The following is a 27,939-nucleotide window of genomic DNA, read 5'->3' as shown; positions in this document are numbered from 1 at the left end:
TTAACCCGACAAAAGTAGCATTCTAATCTAAATCCACACTATTTTAATAAAGAGAAAAGATTCGTATTTTTGTATGTTTGTAACGTGTAAACTCAAAAACTACTGGACTTTTTTCATGAACTTATATTTATTCACAGATATATAGAATAGACCATCGGGTCGGGACTGACAGACTTTTTTTTTCTATAATTTCCCACGAGAGCGAAGCCTCGCACTATAGCTAGTTGTAATTATAATCACGTCTATATCCCCCGCGGGTCAGATAGAGCCAACGGTCATCAAAAGACTGATAGGCCACTTTCAATGTGTTTTAAATAGTGACAGTTTGCTAGCCCATCGCCTAAAAGAGGAATCCCAAGTATATAGGCCTATCCCTTAGTCAGTCTTAGTCCCTTTTTTACGCTATCATGGGAAAGAGATGGAGTATTCTATTTTTTCTATCGGTGCCGGGAACCACACCATTAATTTAAATTTTTATTTAAGTTTATTAAAAGGCAACACAATAGCGCTACGCTGAGGAATAATATTACATGGTGTCATTATTAATTAATAGTATTCTAACTTAGCATCGTAAGGGTGTATGCACAATTGATTTAGCTAAGTATGCGAAAGAGACAATAAATAATACTTTCTAAAAGGAAATTTTGTATTAACAATAATTCAAAATTAAAATTAACAATTAATATTAATAATTAAAATTAATAATTAATAATTAAAATTAACAATTAATAATTAAAATTAAATTTTACACACTTGTGCATATGACGAGTGTAATGTTTAAAAAAATATAATTGTTTTGACTTTACACATCCAGGTGTCTCCGATAGTGTCGCTACTGTGCGACATGCTCTACGAGTCGGAGTTCGAATCCCAGATGTGGATGCTGTACAACAGCTGCAAACAGCTGATGGCCGTCGGCGATGCTTACCCTTCTAAGGTGAGTGTTTGCTAAGAATAAGCTTCGAGATACATATGGTCACGTCTATATCCCTTGCGGGGTAGACAGAGCCAACATTCCTGAAAAGACTGAATGGCCACGTTCAGCTATTTGGCTTTATGATAGAATTGAGTTTCAAATAGTGACAGGTTTCTAGCCCATCGCCTAAAAGGAATACCAAGTTTGTAAGCCTATCCCTTAGTCGCCTTTTACGACATCCATTGGGAAACAGATGGAGTGGTCCTATTCTTTTTTGTATTGGTGCCGGAGACCACACTGCACATCTTATATATAAAATTCTCGGCTAGACCGATTCTCATGAAATTTTGTGAGCACATTGAGTAGGTCAGAGAATCGGCGAACATATATTTTTCATACCCATTAGTGATAAGGGTTGTCCACCCTTAACATATTCTTTTAACTAGAAATTACTTAAAAATTATATATATATGGCAAAAAAATGTTTGCCGAGACAGCTAGTAAATACATAAAATCACGCCTTTTTCCCGGAGGGGTAGACAGAGACGACATTTTCCATTTGCAACGATCTCTGCCTGTGAAAGCAGCGTGTTGCGATTGATGAAAGTCGTGTGAGCATGTTATGTGTACGGTAAGACTATTCCTTGTCGTCTCAAATTAAAAAAATAATTTTTTTATTCATTATAGGATACTTCATATCGCTTAATAATTGTCAAATCTTTTCGATTCCCAAACTCTTTCTTCATTCAAACGACGAGTGAAAGATTATATCTCTCGAAATAGACTTATATTATATATATATATATATATTAGTATGTTTATGTAGTTTATTACTGTCATTTATTTAATTGTTCCATGTTTAATTATTTAAGTATTAGCATGTATCTTTAGTTTAATGTTATTTATGCACACGCCATACCGCTCCAAAATTCATTTATCTCCTCTCATGGGTCTACTGGAAGAGATTTCTTTTGAAATAAGTAGCACCTTTGTACTATAATAACTGTATTGTATGCTCCTGTATATCATTTTGTGTACATAAATAAATAAATAAATTGGTTGACGTCAAATAAATTACTTAAAACTATGTTTACTGCCGCTTCCAAGGCGTCAGCGCAAAAGAAGCGGTGACAAACTGCACTGCAGCATTTTCATATGAAACTGGCTTCCCTACGTATGAAATAGGCTATTTTACACCATGTAAAAAAAAATATAAAAATGCACGTATCTTATAGATTTTGTAAAAAATAAAAGAAAAACATCGATCATTATTCATAAAAGTGCAATATGGATTTTATAATTCAATTTAAAAAATCCTCTTTTTTAATCTGTTCTTCAAAAGTCGAAAACGCTATCCGCCATGTTGGGTACTGACGTGACGTCATACTTTTAGTAAACAAATATCGAATCGAAAACATATTGATGATGTCAGGCTCTGTTTATTTTGAAATTTTAAAATTTCTATCACGTTTTTGGGTTTTTACTCTTTAATAATTTAATAGAATCATGGAAGACGGTTTTGTGAAAGCAGACAATATAAATCTACCGAGGATTAATACGTTGATGGTGGCGAAATTGTTTCTCATTTTAATATCACTTGGCAGTGGAATCCACAATTTTTCTGGTGTTTTTATACTTGTATTCTTGCATTCAGGAACAAGACACCAACAATATGTATTGTAATTCATTATTACAAAAATCTTTTTACTTTAGTCTTACGTAGAGCCGTATTGTTTACTAAAAGTATGACGTCACGAGTCAAAACAGCATGGTGGATGGCGTTTTCGCGCGAAAATACAAAATCATAAATAATAAATCGTTTTTAGAGCACTTTTCGGCTTCAAAAAATTTTAATAAAAATTCTATAGGTATAACACAGTCTCAGGATTGATTTAAAACAGTTTTCAAAAAAGAGTGTAATAGCCTATTGGCGTTTTTCTTGTACTGGCCACTTTAATCACAAATATCTCCCCTTTTGTTAGGAGTTCCAAATTTAAATTTATACGGCTATTTACACATGTATTTGAATTTCGTTAACCGTCTTTTATTGGATTTTTTTTCTTCTGAATTTCCTGCTTGCGTCACCAAGTTTACAAAATGGAAATCTTGAAATATCGAGTTATTTACGAGTACGAGTTCCACTGTGGCTCCAGTGCTGCGGAAACGGCTCGAAGGGTAACACAAAATATTTTGTGTATGTGTTTTTTGAATTGTGAAAGATTTAGGATTACTATGTTTGCCATGCATTATACATATGCATTAAACGTTATCATAATAGATGATACGGAAAAAATATTTTTTTTTTTGCATTTTCTCAGCACCCTTAATATTTTTTATTTATTTAATAATTGTTTCTGAAGGTACACAAGAGGTAAAAGTAAAAAAAAGTAAAAGTAAAAAGAATTTATTCAAAGAACACCATGACAAAAAGACAAAAAAGGAAACAAAAATATGTACAAAAATAAACATGTAGGATGGTGCTCCCGAAAGGGTACCCCCTCAGCATAATGCTGGCTGTAAACAAAATACTAAATCTACATATATACAGTTTACTTACCTACATATGCTTACCAGAAATACACCCGCGGTCCTGACGTCAGGATGGCGGGTGTACATATTTTATTTAAAAATCTATAAGGAGGTACGCAGATTTTAGGATAGGTACACTGAGGTACATATCAAGTACGTTTTTAATCCAAAACAGATATTTAAATCCGTGAGGTACACTCGCGATTCTGACACTAATATTAATATTAGTTCCTACCTAACTCTCGGAAAATAAAAATAGGCTTGTGTCAACTAACAATGAAACCAATGGATGAATGTTTCTAGGTGTAAATTGTAATATTTAAACAAGGAAAACCGAAATAATTCCACATAAAAATTTAAGATTATTGTTATTTTTACAAATTAAAATCAAATAAATACCCCCCTGGCCCCTCCGCTGTGAACGCAAATCAGAACGTATTACGTCACATGGTGGTATGCGCCATTGTTGTTGTTGACGCTTGGTTAACTTTTTGATACAACAGCACGTTTACATTCCCTTGCGGGGTAGACATAGTCATCAGTGTTGAATTGAATGACCCGGCCACGACTTAATTAATCGACCGAACATCTCTTTCCCACAGTACACAGTGAAGTTGGAGAAAGGCGACTACGTCCTCCGACTGAATGTTCGTCACGAGAACCGCTCGCTGCTGGAGCGGCTGCAGGAGCTGCCCGTGCTCGTGCAGCAGAGGCTGCCGCAGCCCATCTCGCTGGACGTGTACTGCTCCCAGCCGCAGGTGGGTGTCTCTGTGATTGTAGCACCTGGGCGACCGAGCTGTGCTCGTGCAGCAGAGGCTGCCGCAGCCCATCTCGCTGGACGTGTACTGCTCCCAGCCGCAGGTGGGTGTCTCTGTGATTGTAGCACCTGGGCGACCGAGCTGTGCTCGTGCAGCAGAGGCTGCCGCAGCCCATCTCGCTGGACGTGTACTGCTCCCAGCCGCAGGTGGGTGTCTCTGTGATTGTAGCACCTGGGCGACCGAGCTGTGCTCGTGCAGCAGAGGCTGCCGCAGCCCATCTCGCTGGACGTGTACTGCTCCCAGCCGCAGGTGGGTGTCTCTGTGATTGTAGCACCTGGGCGACCGAGCTCTCTGCTCGGGGAACGTCACGAGAACCGGTCTTATTCGTTTCATGCGGCATGCGGAGCTTTGTCTGTCAATCGGGAGAGGATTATATAATTAAAAATAAATATACGTATATGACCATCTCAAAATATTTAAAAATGTGTTCATTTCAGGCGCTGACGGGTGGCAAGAAATTTGTGTCAGCTTCACTCCCCAGCGGCACTATACTGCCCTTGTATTTCACTCCGGTTACCACGGAAAAGTAAGTCAACGTATTGTTTGTTTGTCTGCAACCACTTATCGCTTATAATCTATAGCGGGAGCTGTGATTTAGGCTCGACCTCAAAGGGCTAGGTATGATGCCTGGGGAACCGCGAGACAGACGATATTGAGTCGGAGATTGTATTTATGCTCCCATCCGTGAAATCTTTGTAATCGCGATTTAGACTCTTGGCTGAGCGCTACATTTTCTTCGCTATGATTGACAGTTCTTGTGTGACATTAGTTATATCGCCACAAATCTTTACATAAATGTTTGTAAAATATTTGCCGTGTGATACCCCGCACCAATTGAGAAAAGCAAAGGACTATTCCATCTCTTTCCCATCGTGCACTGCACCCATGGAGGTCGTAGAAGGCGACTTTGGATCTTCTTGTAGGCGATGTGCTAGCAACCTTTCACTATTTGAATGTCAATCCATCATTAAGTTGAACTTGCCCTTTCAGTTTATCCTGACTAATTATGAAATGAGAAAACGAATAAGAAACAACTCTTTTATTATCATAGGAGTTCCTTGCCATAATTTTAGGTAAATAAGTTAAATAATAACATCACAACTTAATGAATACTTAAAATTAACCCGAACGTCGTCAAGATTAAATTTCAAATTTGCACAACTCATATTCAAATACTTTGCCAAATTAAAATCAAATGCGGACGTCGTAAGTAATTCACTTATTTCTCTATGGCAGGTAAAATGGACTCAAAAATCAATTAAAAATATTAAACAATCAATGTTGAAACAGCAAATGAACATAGGTCAAAATTAAAATGGAGCTTTGTATAAAGTAAGGTGTCATGAGAAGTTCAAAATAGACCAGAAAGAAATGCAAATTTGATAGTGTAGCTAGCTATCACACCTAGCTCTACTTGACTTTATTAATGTACAAATCTTCGTCGAACTTATGCTTTGCCTGTAAAAGACTATATAGGCAGCCTATCCCTTAGTCGCATTTTACGACATACATGATCACGAGATTGATTGGTCCAGTTCTTTTTTGGAACCACACGGCTGGCTTTCATCTACATATCAAACAATGATCAATAATAAATGACGGCCTCTGTGGCGCAGCGGTAGTACGCTTGTCTGCAACACCGGAGGTCCCGGGTTTGAATCCCGGCCAGGGCATGATGAGAAAAGAACTTTTTCTGATTGGCTTGGGTCTTGAATGTTCATCTATATAAGTTTTTTATTATAAAATATATAGTATCGTTGAGTTAATATCTCGTAACACAAGTCTCTTACTACTTTTCTTTTTACTTTACTTACTTCGAGGCCAACTCAATCAGTGTAATTTTTCCCGTTCATATTTATTTATTTTAATAATCTTTCTATCATAAAGCCAAACAGCTGTACGTGGTCTGTCAGCCAACAGTCCTGAACTGTTGGCTCTGTGTACCTCGCAAAGGATATAGACGTGACTATATGTATGTATATGTTCCGGATATTCGTATCCGTATACGCGGATATCCGAGGGACAATTATAGTCCGTATCTGTATCCGTTACTTTTCTCACGGATTTTTTACGGATCTTTTACATTATTCATTTTATTTTGTAATTGTATGTAGGGGATTAGGGGGTAGAATTAAAAAAAACTATTAAATTCCATAAACCATTAAAAATTTTATTTTATACAATCACTTTAATAACTATGAGATGATGAGAAAACTAAAAATTAATTCTAACTGAATGACTGTTCTAATAAAGTAAATTAATACTGCTTGCTATATAAAGTGTAAATATTAGATGACACAAGTGAATACAAGAAAAATTACAGGAACTCGAAAAAATATTAATCATAATCGAAATTAAGTAATGGTTAATTGTATTTCAAAAAGAGTAACTTGGCAGTTTTGTCCACCAAAAGTCTGTTACCATGAGGATCGTAAACAATTCCGTGCGCCGACACCGATTAAATAAAAAAATAAAGATCCGTATCTGTATCCGCGGATCTTGACACTAAATATCCGTATTCGCGGATATACATTTTTAACTATCCAGAACATCACTCACTAGTATGTATGTATGTATAATGAATGAATGAATTTTATTTATATAAGTAACAAGGTCTCATTTGTATTAGTAATGCTTACAAACTATGTTAGTACCTAGGGACAGCATGATTTCTAAAGTGGCCATTCTTGCACCACTCCCCCCGAAATGGCGCAAGAATGGTTGACACATAGGCAGTCTAGCCTGCCTGCAATCATATTCATAATTCATCATGTTTCCAGGATCAGTCGGTCAAACCTACGTGACTATATGTACTACTCTGTCAAGAAAGTAGCGGGAAAAGATCAATAATACACAAACTGTTTGTTATTCATCCAAATTTATTTTATCACCTTCAAAATATGCTCCTTTAGAAACGATACACGCCAACGAATAATCCAATCATCAAAACATTTTTTAAACGCTGTTTCCGGAATTGAGGTCAGTTCTCGCCGCGAATTCTCTACCGATTGAAAACGGGTGCCACGAAGTGGTAATTTGAGTTTAGGAAAAAGAAAAAAGTCGGCTGGAGCCATATCTGGTGAATATGGTGGTTGCTCGATGGTATTTGTTGAGTGTTTGGTTAAAAATTCGTTCACAATGATGGCCTTGTGCGAAGGTGCATTATCATGGTGCAAAATCCAAGAATTTTCTTTCCACAAATCTGGCCTTTTTCGTCGAATTTGCTCTCTTAAACGCCGCATAACACTCAAATAATATTCCTTATTTACCGTTTGACCTTCCGGCAAGAATTCCGAGTGCACAACACCGCGATAGTCAAAGAAAACAGTCAACATGACTTTGACTTTTGAACGACTTTGGCGTGGTTTTTTCGGTTTCGGTTCAGTTGGAAGGCGCCACTCCGAAGCTTGTTGACTAGTTTGCATGTCAAACTCGTAAACCCACGTCTCGTCACCAGTAACAATGCGTTTCATGAATGTTGGGTCGGAATTGACTCGTTCTAGCATGTCCTCAGCGACTCTCATGCGATTGAGTTTTTGAAAAAAATTCAGGTCTTTTAGGACTAGCCGAGCGGCAACATGTTTCATACCCAAATTATTAGTTAAAATGGTACGGATCGACTCGTGAGATACAGAAAGTTCGGTGGCTATCTCTCTCAAAGTTGAATGAGGATTTTCAGTCACTATTTCCTTCACTTTTGCGATGTTAACTTCAGTTGCAGACGTTGATGGCCTACCAGAGCGAGGCAAATCTTCCATCACATCTCGACCGCTTTTGAACGCTTTGTACCACTCATAAGCACGAGTTTTTGATAAAGTCGATTCACCGTAAGCCTTTTGTAACATTTTCAGTGACTCCGAACACGATATTCCATTGGCAATGCAAAATTTAAGACAAACTCTTTGTTCGATGTTTTTATCCATTATGAAATTAGCAATACACACTAGATATGATATAACTAAAAATAGCACTGTATTTAATGTAAACAACAGATGCAACTCAAACTCCGCGCCAAAATGGAAAACAGTTGTGCCAATCTAACAACAACAAAAAAAACAAAAATTTGAATTTGGAACCATAAATAAATAATCCATTCCCGATACTTTTCTGACAGAATGTATGTATGTATCTTTCCAGGATCAGTCGTTCCAACCTGACAATAGGTCACACGCTCACCGGCACGGTGACGTTCGCAAAGGACGAGCACGGGCGCAAAGTCGACTCTTACGCGCTGCAGTACGCGCCGTGCGAGCCGCCCAAGCGAGCCGCGCCCCCCAAAGACAAGGAGCGTCCTAAACACGAGGAGTATTTGGACGCTTACAAGGAGTTCGCGACCGGTTGGCTGTCCAAGTTGGGTGAGTGCACACATACATACATACGTCTATGTCCCTTGCGGGCTAGACAGAGCCCCGACAGTGTTGAAAAGACCGAATGGCCACGTTCGGCTGTTTGGCTTAATGATTGAATTGAGATTCATTTGGCTGTCCAAATTGGGTGAGTACATACATACATATGGTCACGTCTATGTCCCTTGCGGGGTAGACAGAGCCGACAGTCTTGAAAAGACTTAATGGCCACGTTCAAAAAAAGCGCATGTTTGAAACGTCTGACAGCCGCACGAGCTTGCACGAACGAAGCGGCCTCTAATAAAATAAATAACTCACCCAATTGCCGTGTGGTTCCCGGCACCAATACTAAAAAGAACAGGACCACTCTATCTCTCTCCAATGGATGTCGTAAAAAGCGACTAAGGGATACGCTGGTTAACTTAGGATTCTTTAAGGCGACGGGCTAGCAACCTGTCACATTATATGAATCTCAATCCTACTACTATTATAAAGGCGAAAGTTTGTATGGATGTATGGATGTTTGTTACTCTTTTACGCAAAAACTACTGAACCGATTACCATGAAATTTGGTATGTAGGTAGCTGAAGACCCAGAATAACACATAGGCTACTTTTTATTCCAGAGTTCCCGCGGGATTGATAGGGTTTCCATGCGGACGAAGTCGCGGGCGGCCTCTAGTTCTATCATAAAGCCAAACGGCTGATCGTGGCCTACCAGTTTTTACAAGACTGTTGTCTCTTTCTACTCTGTGATTATATGTATATGTGTGTATGTATGTATGTTTAAATATTTTTGTTACAGAGGGCGACAAACTGGAACAAGTATACGAAGAGTTGGTGGACAAATGCCCTGGGTATCTGGGTGCGCATATCGCGTATCTACACGGTATCGACTCACCCACTGACGCTAAAAAGTGAGTAAATTGTTATTTACTGTTTCTAAGATAACCCGCTTGCCTGGAAGTGATTGCATAATGCTACAAGGCCGCCTTTTGTACATAACCTTAACGTAAGTTTATGATAAATTTGTTAGTGTGCCGTATGGTTCCCGGCACCAATAAAAAAATAATAGGATAACTCCATTTCGTTCCCATGGATGTCGAATAGAATAGATTTATTTTCAAAGTGCCGTGTGGTCCCCGGCACCAATATAAAAAAGAACAGGACCACTCCGTCTCTTTCCCATGGATGTCGTAAAAGGCGACTAAGGGATAGGCTTACAAACTTGGGATTCTTTTTTAGGCGACAGGCTAGCAACCTGTCACTATTAAGCCAAATAGCTGAACGTGGCCTTTCAGTCTTTTCAAGACTGTTGGCTCTGTCTACCCCGTAAGGGATATAGACGTGATGATATGTATGTATGTATTTTCAAAATTGGATACAAGGTATCACTTATTGAGGTCACATCACTTAAATCTAATTATAACTACCACCGCTTCCAAAGCGCACGTGTAGAAGAAGCGGCGGAACAAACTACACTGCAGCATTTTCATCGGACGGCATTTTCATTTGTTTCAGATTACCACACGCCAAGGAGGAGCCCAACGTGACTACCGCGTGGTGTGAACAACTCGTTACGATATCTGATAAGGTAATCGCTATTATTTTTGTCTGTTACTCATCCTAATCGCATTTTGTCACGTCTATATCCCTTGCGAGGTAAAGAGAGCCAATACTCTTAAAAATACGTCTTGAAAGGATGATGAGAGATAATTTTAAACAATCATAGACTAACGACAATCTTTATTAGGTGCCGTGTGGTTCCCGGCACCAATAAAAATAGAATAGGACCACTCCATCTCGTTCCCATGGATGTCGTAAAAGGCGACTAAGGGACTAGGCTTATAAACTTGGGATTCTTCTTTTAGGTGATGGGCTAGCAACCTGTCACTATTTGAATCTCAATTCCTTCATAAAGCCAAACAACTGAACGTGGCCTATCAGTCTTCAAGACTATTGGCTCTGTCACCCCGCAAGGGATATAGACGTGATTATGTGTATGTATGTATTTATTAGGATTAGTTTTACAATATTTAAGAGAGCGTGGGTTTAGCTATAGACACGACATCTAGTAAGTAGCCGTCAGAGGATGGCGAGCTATTTAACTTGGTGAGCGCTGAAGTAGACTAAAGGAGAAAGGAGGAGATCTGCAGCGGCACGTTGGTACAATTTGACATCAGCCACAAAAATTATTTACAGACTATAAATAAATTGGTATTTTAGCACATAATTCAAAGATACAATTTGATGTCTCAATGACTGTTGGTAAATTGAAATAAAATGATTTGATGTCTCAATGACTAATGGTAAATTGTAAAAATCTTGCTCTATAAAGTAAAACGAGTAGTATATTACTTTCTTATAAATACATCTTTAATATAAAGTTATTTTATTTCTTTCAGTCTTTTCAAGACTGTTGGCTCCGTCTACCCCGCATGGGATATATACGTGATAATATGAATCAATGACTAATGAATTATATTTATCATTTTCATCAGGTTATCAATGCGATAGACCAGGAGAAATTGCTGGCGTATCTTGGCATCAAGAATGACACGCGAAGTGACGCCAACAAAATTAAGCAGTGAGTTTGTTTATTTGTTCGTTCAGGTGCCGTGTGGTTCCCGGCATCAAGAGAAAAAAGAAGAGGAGCACTCTGTTTCATTCCTATGGAACGTTAACGGTGATTAAGGGTAGTCCTTTAGGCGATGGGCAAGCAATCTGTCACTATTTGAATCTCAATTCTATCATTGAGCCGAGCAGTTGAGCGTGGTCTTTGATATGACTGTTGGCTCTGTCTTCTCCGCTGGAAATATAGACATGATTATTTGAATGTATGTATACAAAGTATGAGAAATGAATCACTGCTTACCATTCTGGGAAAGAGGCGTGATTTTATGTATGAAATTATGAATGACAATATATCTATATATATATTGATTGGCTGACGACAACATCTTTGAAATGACGTACGTGTTTTTCTTGATTTTGTTCTCATCTAGTGAATAGTTGTTTGAAGGTACAAAAGTACATACATACATACATAATATCACGCCTTTGTTCCGGAGCGTTAAGCAGAGACTACATCTTTCCACGATCTCTGCACACTTCCTTCGCTTCATCCACATTCATAACTCTCTTCATGCAAGCTCGGCGGTTTCATGTACTTTTAACCTGACCCTTTGCTAGGACGTCCTTAATTTGATCAAGACACGTTCGTCTAGGCCTTCCCACTCCGACTTTTCCCTCCACATAATGTGCATTCGTCCACGATTTAGATTTAAGAGATCTATATTTGTAAATTGACGTCCGGTGATAATACTGCAGTGTAGTTTGTTCCGCTGCTTCTTTTACACATGCGCTTCGGAAGCGGTAGTAGTTATAACTAGATTTAAGTGATGTGACGTCAATAAGTGATACTTTGTAGGTATCCGATTTTGAAAATAAATCTATTCTATTCCATTTTACTCCTTGTATGTTCAGATAAATAAATAATTAAATCCCATATATGGGACAAATTACACAGATTGAGTTAGCGTCGAAGTAAGTTCGAGACTTGTGTTACGAGATACTAACTCAACGATACTATATTATATAACAAATATTTATATAGATAAACATCCAAAACCCAGGTCAATTAGACAAAGTTCGTTTCTCATCATGCCCTGGCCGGGATTCGAACCCGGGACCTCCTATGTCACAGACAAGCGTACTACACAGGCCGTCAGATGTAAAGTACAATTTGTTTCTCACGTAGGGAACGTCACAGACAAGCGTACTACAGAGGCCGTCAGATACATACATACATACATAAAATCACGCCTCTCTCCCGGAGGGGTAGGCAGAGACTACCTCTTTCCAATTACCACGATCTCTGCATACTTCCTTCGCTTCATCAACATTCATAACTCTCTTCATACAAGCTCGGCGGTTTCGGGTACTTTTGAGCTGACCCTTTACCAGGACGTCAGATGTAAAGTATCTGTTTCTCTCACGTAGGGAACAAGAGAAACAACGCGGCTACCTCATCGAGGCGCTGAGCCACCGCGGCGTTGCTCTGTGCCGGCTGCGCGCGCGCGCACAGAGCGGCGCAGCCCGCGACTCGCTGGCGGCCGCGCTGCGAGCCAACCTCGCCGACCTGCTGAAGTTCACCGACCTCGCCGACGCTAAGGTCAGCCATTATATCTATACTTATACATATTATAAAGCTGAAGAGTTTGTTTTGTTTGAACGCGCTAATCCCAGGAACTACTGGTTCGAATTGAAAAATCCTTTTTTGTTTAATAGACCATTTATCGAGGAAGACTTTGGGCTATATTACATTACGCTGCAACCATTAGGAGCGAAGAAATAATGGAGAATATGAAAAAAATCTGGGAAAATTATCCATCCTTGAGGACTTCAATGATGCAAAAATAACTATCCACGCGGACGAAGTCGCGAGCACAGCTAGTTGTATATATTCATTTTCTAGATGTGCCCGCGACTTCGTCCGCGCGGAATAGTTATTTTGGGCATCATTGAAGCCCTCAAGGGTGAATAATTTACAGTAAAATGTTCCTACTTTGCTCCTTTAAGGTTAATTGTGCACCAATTTTCTGAAATGTTTTGTCGCTTGATGTGTCCGAAACGGTGCGCCATTGCGAAAGAATATAACATTACTTCACTTAAAAATATGGTTTATTTTGATTTTTACAAATTTTTCGACACTTGTTACTATAAAAAAAAGGGTAAACCATAACATAACTGGAGCATTTAAAAAGCAAAGCATAACTTTGCTCAAAAAACTTCTACAATGAAGATTGGTCGTGAAATATACCAGGAGCAAAGTTATGCATGACCATGGGTAACTGCTCCTTATTCGTAGTTTTATTATATATATCATAGAATACTTAATTACGCTGATTTAACTTCAAAAATGTGTTAGATAATATTATATTCTTTAAATAAATTCTTCAGTATATGTTTACCATTAATAATCAAAACAATATTAATAATTAATTTTTTTGGGAGCAAATATTAGAGTAAAGTAGGATCATTCTACGATACCACGTTTTTTTTTCACATTTTCCATTATTTCTTTTCCTCCTTAGCAAAGATTTTACACGAACCGACTCCTATTTGAACGCTGTAACTTTTGCAAGTAAAGCTAATCCGTATTGGATCCACGGTTACATCATCCAATTGCCTAAATGCCTTTTCTCACGATGTATCACCGTAAGAGCGTCGATTAGTAATCTAACTAATGTATAACTTTGAAAATAGTCATTGGTACATGGTCGAGGTGGGATTCGAACCTGATGATTCGAACCTGTGCCCTTCTGCGCATCACGCATTTTAACCGGGCACCTTACCAATTCGACCAACGACGCTCTTAAAACGACAGCTGTTATGATTACAATATGTGATAATAAATGTTAATTAAGGTTCTTACAGTTAGAGATACAATAATTTGAAATCGTGTTGCAATGATTTGTGGTCACCTAACATCATTGATATCGGATCATTGTATGTAACATGATTCGAAACAGATAAAGTTACGTTAAGTGCGCGTTTAATATTTGAATTATTTGTAAACAGTATAATGCAACGTGTTAAGTTTAAAAATTTATTTATTTATTTATTTATCTGGAAGATTATCGACTAAATTTACAACACAAACCAAAAAATAGCAATATGAAGCCATTTACAAATCTTCACTTATAGAAGTAAAATAAGCAATGTAAAAACCGACTTAATAGAAAAATATTAAAAGCTAACTTATGAGTAAATTAACGTATGTACCTACAATACATGCTAATTGAAAAAGTAAAACTCAAGAAACAGAGAAAAAAGAAATAATAAGTGAGAGAAGGTTGCGCTAAACTAAATCAGAAAAAAACTTATTCCTAATTGATGTCCTAAAAGATGTCAGTTTTTGTCCTAGAATATCCATGCCTAGCTCATGAGAAAGCTCATTGTACGCACGACATGCCCTATAAATAAAAGAATTTTGTCTGTAGTTAGTAGCTGCCACAGGCACTGAAAAAGTGGGGATGCTCCTGAACCTCCTTTGCGGAGCATATATTGCTACAGATTGAAGCAGTTCCGGACAGTCGACATGAGAACTCATGATACGATGCAAAAACGCGAGATCCGATAGCTCACGACGATTTACCAGAGGCAATATGTGATGTTTTTTGCAAGATAAAATGTAGTCAGATATACTTGATTTGGAACGATAATTAATGTGCTTTAAAAACCTTTTTTGTATATTCTCCAAACGATCAATATAGTCACACATAAAAATGAGTTAGTTTTGTTTGTGAGGGCCCTAAATAATGCTCCTTTTAAAAAGTCTCAATGAAAAAGAGATATACGAATCTTAAACCTATACTCAATAAGAATTATTTGAATTATTTAAAAAAAAAATCATCTAAAATATTTTTAACTTACCTATACATGCATACCGATATACCATTGACAAAATAGTACATTTTAATATAATTATACTACGGTGAATTCATTCATTTCATTCATTCACAACAGGCGATCCATTACGGCGTGTGGCACTGCTTCTCCAACGAGCACTGGGGGCGGGCCATCAAACTGCTCAACAAAATACAAGAGGAACGCCCCTCCAGGGAGGTTGAAGACCGCCTCATTGAATGCTACGAGCAACTAGGCTGGAAATATATGGCGAACGCCACGCTCATGATGATTCCCACGAAGTACCCCACCGGGTACAGGACCTTCTAATGTCCCTCGCGGGGTACAGACGTTTTTAATGTACCTTAAGAGGTACAACTGTTGAGGTACAGCTGTATGTGATGTGACGTTTCTTTTTGACAGTCGTAATCGATATGTGATTAATTATTTGGCATAATCATCGTTTCGCATAACTGTGTTCATTATGCCAAAAGTTACGCGTTCTTATGTATGTTTATGATAAACTGCTTGTATGCTTCGAATTATGCCATTAAATGTTATGCTCAAAATATTTTATTCTCCTCAAAATGGTTTTATATGTTATGTTCTTGATTTAAGTAAAGATTTGAAAATAATTTTTGGGGTCTCCAAGTCGCTTCTGACCGTTTGGATATAAATTAATACAATTTTGTGTCCCACAGATTATCTATGTTAAAACAAAAACCGAATTTGCGAACAAGTTTTTCTTGTGATATCCAATTATATTACATTCTTGGAAATGAATAAAGCTCAATGTGTTAATTTTCATTTCATACTCACCTATTCAGATAAAAACTGTCAAAAGAAAATGGAATATGGAATATAATAATGAAATGGAAATGAATAAACTGAAATATACTGCCTGTTAAAAGCAATAACTATTTTGTTCTTGAAACGATTTGTATTAAGAATTAGAAAATATATATTTTGAATTATATAGATAATATTATTTATTGCACCCAGAAAATTAATTTCACCGTAAAAATATATCAATAAGGTACAAATCCGACACTGTCGGTAAAGTAATCACTTAAAAAATCAGAGAAAGAAAGCGATCAGTTCGACCAATAATATCACGTTCACGTTTAGGATCAACCAATCAAATCGCTTAATTTTTCAATGGAGCGTTATGATTGGTTGATTAATTGGAATTGACGAATCACAATCGTTCTTCTCTACGCACAGTTCCTCAGTAGTTAATTTGAAAATTTAAATGCACAATGTTAGTTGAATATAATGTTAGTATATTAAAAAAATATTGCTATATGTCGACAACGAATCGTTTCAAGTTCAAGCAATCATTTTTAGCCTGCCACGCGTTTTGACATAATATATTTACATATATAAGAACATATACTATTTATACATTATATAAAATCATAATATACAAATATAGACCGCTTGACTGAATATAGTGATATATACGGCTTTCCAATGAAATATTTTTTACACATATCTGGAAAATTGGTACATAGAATATTGCACGTCGCTAAAAAAACATGTCAAGGCAAGTTTATACGACATTCGCTGTTCTGTTGTGAGCTGAAACCTTTTATGATATCAGTTCAAAGAAGATTTATCATTGGTTAATGATTGTTTTTATATATGTACTATTAAGATTTACTTGGATAACTAGTTGTTGCCCGTGACGTTGTTCGCCTTGAAAGTTCACTGACAATTTCAATTCAAAGAGTGACCCACCCTGTTTTTTACCCCTTGTTGTGGTAGAGGGTGAAATTTGACTAAGACTAATACATCTGAGGAAACCACATTCAAATCAGAATAATAGTATTCGCGTGATGCGATTACAAACATAAAGACAGACAGAATTATGAAAATCACTTTCTTCTGTTATTATTATAATATATTATATATTATTAATTATAATATAATATTTAATAACCAAAAAATAAATTTTTTTTTTGGGAATACCTTTCAAGAACAGGTATCGGTCGGTTACAAATTTCTTATGTATGGATTACTCGTATAAAGATAACAGTATGAATACCATTATTTTTTAAAGTTTTTAGAACGATACTTGTTTTGAAAACTCGTGCTATCTCTGTCTCGAACGTATTGTCCAGACAGGGATGGCAAGAGTGAAGTATTTGCATTGGATTTATTCGCACGAGTGACATTTATGATATTTTTTTTTTTTATTTCCTTTTCAATCAATCAATGAAATTTGTTTCTTCTGTACTTATAAATTCTCTATTCTCTCAATAATGTTTAAAGCTCTCGTGTGAATTAATCCTTTAAATACCTTTGAATATTCAATCGTAAGTAACGTTAAATGTAAGAAAACTTGAAATAAATATTTTTATTTCGTGATGAGGTGTGCCGAGATAGTCGTTTGTCTTTTGTTGAAGACCAAACGATGCAAATGGAATGTTTCAATTTATTACTAGAACCAAGCTTTATAAATATAAATATATATATAATATACCCTACACGTGTGACGTCACTTATGTCACTACATTATATTTGTCCCTTGAAGGTCATGTATAACTGATTGGCTTAATGATAGAATCGAGATAAGCGAGTGAGAGGTTGCGGGGATAACTACTTAATAAAGAAATAGTAACTTCTGTCCGAAAAACTATCGCCGTTTCGCTTTTTATTATGACGTGAAACGGCGACAGCGATATGTTTTTCGCGCGATAAAAACGGCGTCGCGCGTGCCGTACTACGAGCGCTGGGTGGGTTGTGTAGTATTTTTTTTTACAGTGACGTGTATGTAAACAATCACGGGTTAATAAATTACGAATGACCTCATTAGTATTATTGTCTAAGGTGCGTCGTGAAAGCCGACCGGCTTTAGTCAATTGTTTTTGTAACGTTAATCTATAATTTACTTAATTATCTAAGCCAACTGCGTCTGAATCGAATGTCTTGAAGCGTTTTAAGACTCGCTGGATGAGATTATTTTTAAAAATCTGTGTTAGTAGAGAACATATGAGAAAGTGCAATTTGTGTAATGTTTGTAAAATATATTTGAAGTAGTACTCCGGGCTCCTCTCCAGAGAGAGGTTATGATAATCAGGACTTATCACAGGAGAAGAATGTTTGCGAAATAGCTGTCGGAATGCTAACTGATGCTCTGAGGAAACTTGCACATTCAGGCGACTTCACGATGTTATCCCTCACCGTAGTACGAGCGCCGGTTGGTATTCAAACCAATGTAGGTACTTTGAAAATTGTCATTGGTACACGGCCGAGGTTGGTTTGAACCTGTATTAAGTAATTTATTTGACGTCAACCAATATTGTGAAACCAAAAGATTTGACAATTATTAAGCGATATGAAGTAATAATAGTAACAATGAAAAAAAAAATTGAATTTGAAAAAAATTGAATTTGAAAAAAATTGAATTTGAGTTTGTGAATTTTAACCGAGCACTTTACCGATTCAACCACCGTCTTATCAGTGCCATTTAGAGTTCATTATAATTTTGAAGTTTTTCTTTAATTTCACGCCACAAAATATAGGTATTTAAAAAAAAGGAATAATAATTTAAAGACATTTACCGTTCATTATAATTTTGAAGATTTGCTTTAATTTTTTACGCCCAATAGTTGATTACCGCAGTTGGCTTTGTGTTAAGATGCTAGTTTTAATTTGTAATTACACTGTCGTTCTACGTGATTATGATATAGGCAATGTCTAAGTGAATTGTTGATGACGAAATAAAAACTATTGATGAATTTTTGAAGTTTTATTTATGGACGTTTTAGCCACAGAGATCTCTGTTATTGATCAAGCCAGCGAAGCGAGTAACTGCTTATAATTCACTAGCTGTGCCCGCGACTTCGTCCGCGTGGAATAGTTATTTTGGGCATCATTGAAGGATCCCTCAAGGATGAATAATTTTCCCCGTTTTTTCACATTTTCCATTATTTCTTTGTTCCTTATAGTTGCGGCGTGATGTTATATAGCCTTAAGCCTTCCTCGATAAATGGTCTATTTAAAGCAAAAAGATTTTTTCTATTCGAACCAGTAGTTCCTGAGATTAGCGCGTTCAAACAAACAAACTCTTCAGCTTTATAATATTAGTATAGATTAACTTGGGGCGAAAATATATTTTTTGTGTGTATGTATGTTTGTAACGCGTGATCTGTAAATAGGGCATCAAAATCAGTCAAGGTCTACGAGAAAGTGCTATGTTACCTAGTTGAATTTATTCTTTGAAAGTTAGAAGTCCTAATAGGTTTAATCTGTGTCCTTTCCTATTAATCTAATTTCGGCCAAACATAAAAGTTTTCTGCGAAGACATGTGAGCCTTACAAGGGTACAAAATAAGAAATTCAAGAAATGTAAAATAAGAGTTTTGTAAGAACTTTAAATCATTTTTTTTAAAGTAAGTTCACGTCATTCATATAGGCACATCTATATCCCTTCAGTGGTAGACAGAGCCAACAGTCTTAAAAAGACTGAAAGATTCTTAAGAGTATCGACTAATATTATGTCAATGGAAAGACCACGTTCACCTATATGGCTAAATAATAGAATTGAGATTAAAAAATAGTGCCTAGCTAGTAAACTAGCCCATCGCCTACAAGATGAATCCCATTTATAGGCCTTTCCTTACGATATCCATGGGAAAGATATGGAGTTGTCCTATTATACATACATATGGTCACGTCTATATCCCTTGCGGGGTAGACAGAGCCATAGTCTTGAGAAGACTGAATGGCCACGCTCAGCTATTTGGCTTAATGATAGAATTGATATTAAAGTAGTGACAGGTTGCTAACCCATCGCCTAAAAAGAATCCCAAGTTTGTAAGCCTATCCCTTAGTCCTAGTCCTTTTATATAGCGCCGAGAACCACACGGCACGTTAAATAATAAACATTGTTTAAATCCATTGGAGTGACGTAAGCGTGTGATAAGGGCTCTCGTCGATTTCCAGTGTTCCCTTGTGATTGAGAGACACCCTATTATCTTTGACAATAGGTACACTGCAGACCTCTCACAAAATATCCAGATCTGCGTAAAATAATATCAACCAAAGGCATCTTATATTCGGATATAGATATTTGTAAGCTCGCATCTAAATGGTTGAGGCTTAATACCTAAAAAAAAAGGTAAAATGGCTCCCCATCCGTAATCTTAGAAATCTTCACATTTTATGTCAGCTCTATCTATACCATTCTCAATAATCAGTTTGCCCCAGACTATCTTTAAAAAGACTTCCAACTATTAAGTTCTAGTAATGGCGTAGTCCTATTCTAAAGAGCTGGGAACCTCACGGCACTGGGGTACCGTATATTTACACCAATTAGTATTTTAATACACAATTAGAAGGTATTATCTAGATGTCTTAAATAGACGTACTTGCATGTAAAATTGATGAATACGGATGTAACATAACTACTATAAATAAATATATACGGAACAATTTACACAGATTGAGTTAGCCTCGAAGTAAGTTTCAGACTCGTGTTACGAGATGCTAATTCAACGATACTATATTTTATAAAAAATACTTATAGAGATAAACATCCAATACCCAGGCCAATCGGAAAAAGTTCATTTCTCATCATGCCCTGGCCGGGATTCGAACCCGGGACCACCGGTGTCACAGACAAGCGCACTACCGCTGCGCCACAGAGGCCGTCAATCACTTACACAGAGATCGTGGCAGAGGAATAAAGATTTACTTATCGTCGGAACGCTGCCTACCTCTCCGGGAAAGAGGCGTGATTTTATACATATTGTATTCAGATCTCTACAAATGCAACCCACACATTTTTAAAACAAAGAAATTAGCAAAACGGTTGAACATAATATCCTATTCTGATCAATTTTTCATCTCATACCTTGTGCGAAGAAAGTGGGAAATCTTATTACCGTGTGAGGTGTACGCATACCTACCATTCTTCTTGCGATGAATAATTAAATTCTATAAAATCTGTACACCATATGCATGACCTCAAAATTCTACACGAATAATGTACTGAATAAATAAAATGAGCCGCCATCAGAAGTCATACATAAACGTCTGTGTATCATGACTAAAAGGAAGATTGGAATTCTTTATTGTCTCCTATTTTGTGTCCTTCATTTTACGAAATCTGTTGAGTTTTATCTTGGTAAGTATAAAATGATCTGATGACCGCATCAGCTGATCATTTCAGCCATCTAACTGAGATAACGTAAAAACCTTTGTCGCAATCCCAAAACTAAAATTTATCGTAGCCGTAAGTTGTAAGCTGTGTTTTAGCCTTAGAATTGCACAAAATTACAAGAATACATTCTTACAAAAAAGGTAAAACTTAAATTATAAGTCTTCCAAATAGTATGGTATTGACTATTTGGCGTAAGAAATAATTAGAAATGCAGTTCTGTTTACTGAAAGGCCACGTGCAGCTGTTTGGCTTAACGATGGAATTGAGATTCAAATAGTGACAGGTTGCTAGCCCATCGTCTACAAGAAGAATCCCAAGTTTATAAACCCATCCCTTAGTCGTCTTCTACGACAGACTCGTGTGATATGTTTTTGTAAACACTTATTGCAGCAATACATAACTGTTAGCGCTTTGTACGTGTTCACCCACAACTGAAATAGAATTTTATTGTTGACCCTTGCGTGACACCGGAAATTTTCTGTCGTACGTTTTAGGGCCCGTATGGGTCGGCGGCTGTGGGAGCGAGATAAAAATATAGTATCTATTTGTAACAGAGAAGGAAGGAAAACATAGGAATGTAACCGACAAATTGCTTTTTTTTGCCTTTTATGAAGAGACGTATCGTATCACAATACAATAAAGGAACGCCCTTTGTTCCAGGCGGAACGATGTGAAATGATAATTTGCAATGCGAATGTTAGCACTGATGCGCCATATTGTTGGTAAAAGAAGATTTATTTCTACTTTTGTCCTCTTCATGTGTTTTATGAGATTTTCGGGTTTGTTCTTGCCTTTATTGTAGCGGGAAAATTCATTATTTTATATTGATATAACATAATATATAAAGACGTTCCATGCGGGGTAGACAAAGCCAACAGTCTTGTAAAGACTGATAGCCAACGTTCAGCTGTTTGGCTTAATGATAGAATTGAGATTCAAATAGTGACAGGTTGCCAGCCACTCTGGAAAGGAGCCTGAGGTATGCCTTTGACGATGGATCCTGGATTGGGTGAGTCAGGTTTTTACACGAAATGACTCCCATCTGACCTCCGCTACCTTTGCAGGTAAACCTAACCCGTATTGGATCCATGGTTACACATCCAGTTGCCAGAATGTGCAGGTTTCCTCACGATGTTTTCCCTCACCGTAAAAGCATCGGTTAGCATTCAAACTAATGTACATAACTTTTAAAAGTAGTCATTGGTACATGGCCCAGGTAGGATTTGAACCTGTGCCTTTCTGCGCATCACGCATTTAAACCCTTTATTCGACCACAGAAGCTCAAAATAATCCCTTACACATTGGTCCAATGCATTGCATCCAATGCAAGACGCCTTTAAGAGAGAAAACAGATGATTCAAACTAACAATTTACGACCACTATCAAAGACCAAAGTCTAGACCACTAAACCTCGGCAGTTCCTTACAACATAGCTGCCAATTAAACCATACATACCATCACGCCTGTTCCCCATTGGGGTAGGCAGAGACTATGGAATTCCACTTGCTACCATCCTTACAGACCTCTCCCGCTTCCTCCACACTAATTACCCTTTTCATGCACATTCGACGATTGCGGGTACTCCTAGCATCTCCCTTTTTCAAGATATTCGAAATTGCGTCCTTGAAAGTTGGACGAGGCCGGCCCTGTACCACTTTTACAGTCAGCTCTGTCTCATAAATTCCTTTCGTTAGTCTATCCTCATCCATTCTCTCGACATGTCTAAAACCATCTCAACATACTCTTTTTATACATACATACATACATATGGTCACGTCTATGTCCCTTGTGGGGTAGAAAGAGCCAACTGTCTTGAAAAGACTGATAGGCCACGTTCAGCTATTTGGCTTAATGATAGAATTGAGATTCAAATAGTGACAGGTTGCTAACCCATCGTCTAAAAAAGAATCCCAAGTTTGTAAGCCTATCCTTTAGTCGCCTTTAACGACATCCATGGGAAAGAGATAGAGTGGTCCTATTCTTTTTTCTATTAGTGCCGGGAACCACACGGCACTTTTTTCAATTAAAGAACATTAAAAGCAATTTACATTCAAGCCAAAAAGTACAAATGGTACAGTCAACTCGAAAATGTGATTAATATAACACGACGCTCCAAAATGAAATCCGAATCGATATTCAAGCAATTGTGAGTCTGAAAGGCCGTCAGAATCTAATGAATTACACGATTTACCCTCTCGACCGGAGAAAGCAAGGGTCCAAAGTGGATTTGGGGGGGTGTCTAATTGATTTTCTGGTGACATCTAGTGATTTCGGATTTAATGAGGCGAAAATTACAATGTTCTCATTCGATCGACGTTGGGTTCCGTTTTAAGCGGTAATGGTTTTTCTGGTATTAGGTCGAGTTCGACAAATTTAAGTTCAAGTACTTAATTTAAAGTGAAGTAATAAAAGTAATTACTAAACGAGATATATTTTTAGTAGCTACATTCATTGGATACACATAGAAACTCACGCTCACATACATATACACATTATCACGTCTTGCGGGGCAGACAGAGCCAACAGTCTTGAAAAGACTGAAAGACCGCACTTTCAACTGTACAAATTGCTTTGCTAGCCCATCGCCCACAAGAAGAATCCCAAGTTTATTAGCCTATCCCTAAGTCGACTTTTACGACATTCATGGGAAAGATGGAGTGGTCCAATTTTTTAGTACCGGAAACCTGACAACGCTACAATATTTTTTTTTAAACGCCTCACTCATTTCTTTTATCTATTTTTGGAAAGATTTTTAAAAAAACGCTAAAAAGAAGATGGAAAAAGTGCCGTGTGGCTACCGGCACCAATAGAAACAAGAATAAGACCACTCCATCTCTTTTCCATGGATGTCGTAAAAGGCAACTAAGAGATAGACTTATAAATTTGGGATTCTTTTATCGATGGGCTACTTGTCATTATATGAATTTCAATTTCATTAAACCAAATGACTGTCAGCGGGTGCAATGTAAGCGCAAAAAATGTGTTTATTTACGACTTTATATTAGAAATCTTAAAATTATCAATGGTTCCCTAATATATTAAGGATGTTTATTATACATATAAATCACTCTATCTTTAAAAAAAAACCGCATCGAAATCCGTTGTATAGTTTTAAAGATATAAGCATACATACATACATATTCCATCGCGGGAATCGGGAAGCGACTTTGCTTAATACTATGTTGTGATAGTTAGATGTTTAAAGTCCAGAAACATTTATATCGAAACCGCCGAGCTTGAATGAAGATAGTTATGAATGTGGATGAAGCGAAGGAAGTATGCAGAGATCGTGGCAAGTGGAAAGAGGTAGTCTCTGCCTACCCCTCTGGGAAAGAGGCGTGATTTTATGTATGTATGTATTATCTATACTAATATTATAAAGCTGAAGAATTTGTTTGTTTGTTTGTTTGAACGCGCTAATCTCAGAAACTTCTGGTTCGAATTGAAATATTATTTTTATGTTGAATAGACCATTTATCGAGGAAGGCTTAAGGCTATATAACATCACGCTGCAACTATTAAGAGCGAAGAAATAATAGAAAATGTGAAAAAAAAAACGGGGGAAATCATTCATCCTTGAGGACTTCAATGATGCCCAAAATAACTATTACACGCGGACGAAGTCGCGGGCACAGCTAGTATTTTATGTCGCTTAAACCACGAAAGAACGGGAACTATTCACGTGGGCGGGAATGAACGCCTCCTCGCCTGGACAATAAAATTGTTAAGCTCCTTAAACGTGTACAAGTCTAATTTTACTTACCTAAGTTAGCTCAGCCTTCAGCATACCAAATAGTTGCCTCTGGTCAGGGTAAGACTGCCAAAAGCTGGCACTGTTGGCTAACTTTTAGTTATGTCTATACGGCGTCATTGTTTTGTTGCTTAAATAGAATGTTATGTTTTAGTTATTAACAAGTTAAAGCCCAATGTGTCAAGCAATTTAAATAACACAAACTTTTATATCTATACAAATATTATAAAGTGGAAGAGTTTGTTTGAACGCGCTAATCTCAGGAACTACTGGTTCGAAATGAAAAAATATTTTTGTGTTGAATAGACCATTTATCGAGGAAGGCTTTGGCTATAGGTATTACATTACGCTGCAACTATTAGGAGCAAAGAAATAATGGGAAATGTGAAAAAAAGGGGTAAATTATTCATCCTTGAGGGCTTCAATGATGCCCAAAAAACTATTCTACGCAGAAGAAGTCGCGGGCACAGCTTGTTTAAAAATAAAGTTAGTATGAAAGTAAATATAAAGTTTGTAATATAACAATATCGTTGCTTACAATAAAATAGGTACTCATACCTACCTCTACAGAATGTCCTAAAAAATCATAAAAAGAAATACAAGTCTATATCACCCAAAACCTCGAATACCAATTCAGGTTAATTTAATATCAAGATTGAACCCCAGCACCTGAATCACTTTAATGTATTAATTCAATCCGGAAACGACGCCCCGTGAATAAGAAGAGGGAATCGCTTTTAATGTAGGTAATTCAATTAACTTCTACACTCAATTAACGGTCTGAAATTCTAGATTCATGGAGCGCTGTCTAGGGATCTGGGGCTGTTCAGTATGTATTATACGTGTCATTACATATTTTTTAAGTTCCCATATGTTGTCTGTCTATGCATACATACATATAATCAGTTCTTGAGCTCTAGACAGAGCCAATAGTCTTAATAAGACTGAAATGCCTCGTTCAACTGTATGGCTTTATAATGGAATTGAGATTCAAAATAGTGATATGTTGGTAGCCCATCGCCTAAAAGAGCAGTCTCAAGTTTATACCTAAGCTTAACCCTTGGTCGCCTTTTACGACATCCATGTGAAGTGGATTTATTCCAAAACGAAAGCACACGGCGTAATGAAAGCAAAAGAAACTAATTTATCTCAATGTAGCAGTTTGCTAGGTCATCGCCTTAAAGAAAAATCCCAAGTTTATAAGCTTATCCCTAAGTCGCCTTTCATGACATCCATGGGAAAGAGATGGAGTGGTCCTACTTTTTGTATTGGGTGTCGGGAACCACACGGCGCGGCAAATAATATAAATCGCATTCTGAAAACCGATTACCAACTTGCTTTACCTACATAAAATAACCGCGAAATTCCTATACGCCGATTTTTCCCGGAAAATGTAATTGCTGTTCGTTATTTTACTACAGCTGCATGAACTTTGCATATACCAGTGAAATCTACGATATTTATTATACTTACTTAGTTCCATTACCCGACCCGAGTTGGCTAAGAAATGAAAATAAAATTTAGAACCTAACCTAACCTACCTAAATTCTAGATAAAATCTTGAACATTTCTAGTCCGTAGCTTCTTATCAGAACTTATTTATAAGGAGTTTTTGTCAAAGCCCAGTTTTATCCTTATACAATTTGGGATTCCCCGTATCTCTACAGATTAAAATCATCAGGTAATTTCGTCTCGTTTCGAGAGAAGTTGAATGTAAGAAATAAATATATAATTACAACATAAATTAGATTTCACAAACCCAATTGTTAATTTATCTTTACATACATATAGTCACGTCTGTATTCCTTGCGAGGCAGACAGAGCCAACAGCCTCAAAAGGACTGAAAGGCGACGTTCAGCTGTTCTCTCTAGCTCAAGTTGATAAGCCTATTCCACAATCGCCTTTTACGACATCCATGCGGAAGATATGGAGTGGTCCATTCTGAAGTGCTGAAAACCACACGGTTATCTATAATATATTAGGTACATACATACATAAAAAGGTAAATACTCCCAAATAGGTCTTTGACTTGAGGAAAACATTCTGCATTTTATTACGAATGAGGAAGGAAAAATTTACTGAAGCGCGCGGCTGAATTAGCTAATAAATCTATGTATATGTTTGCGGTTTGTTTGGGGTGGATTTTCTTATATATATAATATAATTAATCTTTCGCTTTTATATATAAAGACAGAGACATACATACATACATACATATGATCACGTCTTTATTTTTTATTGGTGCGTTTGTGCGTGACGTTTTTTTTTTTATTGGTGCCGGGAACCACACGGCACTAAAGACAGATAATTTTATATATGTATATATGCGCGGATGCTTTCTAGTTCAGTATATTTGTAAGTACCTTGATCAAAACTTTCTTGTTAAAGGTCTGGCCAAGAGTAGCCTAAACTAACGAGCGTGTATGAAAAGATTAATAAAAGTGAATGAAGCGAGGGAAATATGTATGTAGTAAAGGCGCGTGCCAAAAGATTGAGTCGCTGCCTACCGATGTAGGTATACTATATGTATGTATGTATGTAAGTAGTACATTTTTCTGTGTAAAACCATAAATTTTCTGTGTATTAACAAAATTTTATTATATATAATGTACCTACTTCCAATCATGTGCCGTGTGGTTCCCGGCACCAATACGAAAAAGAATAGGACCCCTCCATCTATTTCCCATGGATGTCGTAAAAGGCGACTAAGGAAGGCTTACAAACTTGGGATTCTTTCTTAGTCGATGGGCTAGCAACCTGTCACTAGTCGAATCTTAATTCTAGCGTTAAGCCAAATAGCTGAACGTGGCCATTCGGTCTTTTCAAGACTGTTGGCTCTGTCTACCCCGCAAGGGATATAGACGTGACCATATTTATGTATGTACTTCCAATCATTTTCCCTACTTAGAAATCGTCATAAAATTATTTAACTAGAAAAATATTGAAAAGTGCTTATCTACTTATTTAATCTCACTTAATGTAATGGATACGGCGAAGGAA

At 37.1% G+C, this 27,939-nt stretch overlaps 1 protein-coding gene across 1 annotated transcript in view; it reads left to right on the top strand.

Annotated features, from left to right (window-relative positions):
* The window catches only part of LOC106133004 (tripeptidyl-peptidase 2), a 36,179-nt gene extending 17,434 nt beyond the window's left edge, over nucleotides 1-18,745 (top strand). The window contains exons 18-26 of the mRNA XM_060948492.1: nucleotides 815-937; nucleotides 4,048-4,203; nucleotides 4,701-4,789; nucleotides 8,401-8,618; nucleotides 9,414-9,525; nucleotides 10,130-10,202; nucleotides 11,110-11,195; nucleotides 12,611-12,782; nucleotides 15,140-18,745. Coding sequence (XP_060804475.1) covers nucleotides 815-937; nucleotides 4,048-4,203; nucleotides 4,701-4,789; nucleotides 8,401-8,618; nucleotides 9,414-9,525; nucleotides 10,130-10,202; nucleotides 11,110-11,195; nucleotides 12,611-12,782; nucleotides 15,140-15,349 — 1,239 coding nt within the window. The 3' untranslated portion in view covers nucleotides 15,350-18,745. The remainder of the gene's footprint in view (nucleotides 1-814; nucleotides 938-4,047; nucleotides 4,204-4,700; nucleotides 4,790-8,400; nucleotides 8,619-9,413; nucleotides 9,526-10,129; nucleotides 10,203-11,109; nucleotides 11,196-12,610; nucleotides 12,783-15,139) is intronic.
* The last annotated feature ends 9,194 nt before the right edge of the window (nucleotides 18,746-27,939 follow it).

Source organism: Amyelois transitella, chromosome 3, assembly GCF_032362555.1.
Source record: "Amyelois transitella isolate CPQ chromosome 3, ilAmyTran1.1, whole genome shotgun sequence".
Lineage (NCBI taxonomy): Eukaryota > Metazoa > Arthropoda > Insecta > Lepidoptera > Pyralidae > Amyelois > Amyelois transitella.
The sequence above is the reverse complement of the archived record's forward strand: the minus strand, read 5'-3'. Positions and strand labels throughout refer to the sequence as shown.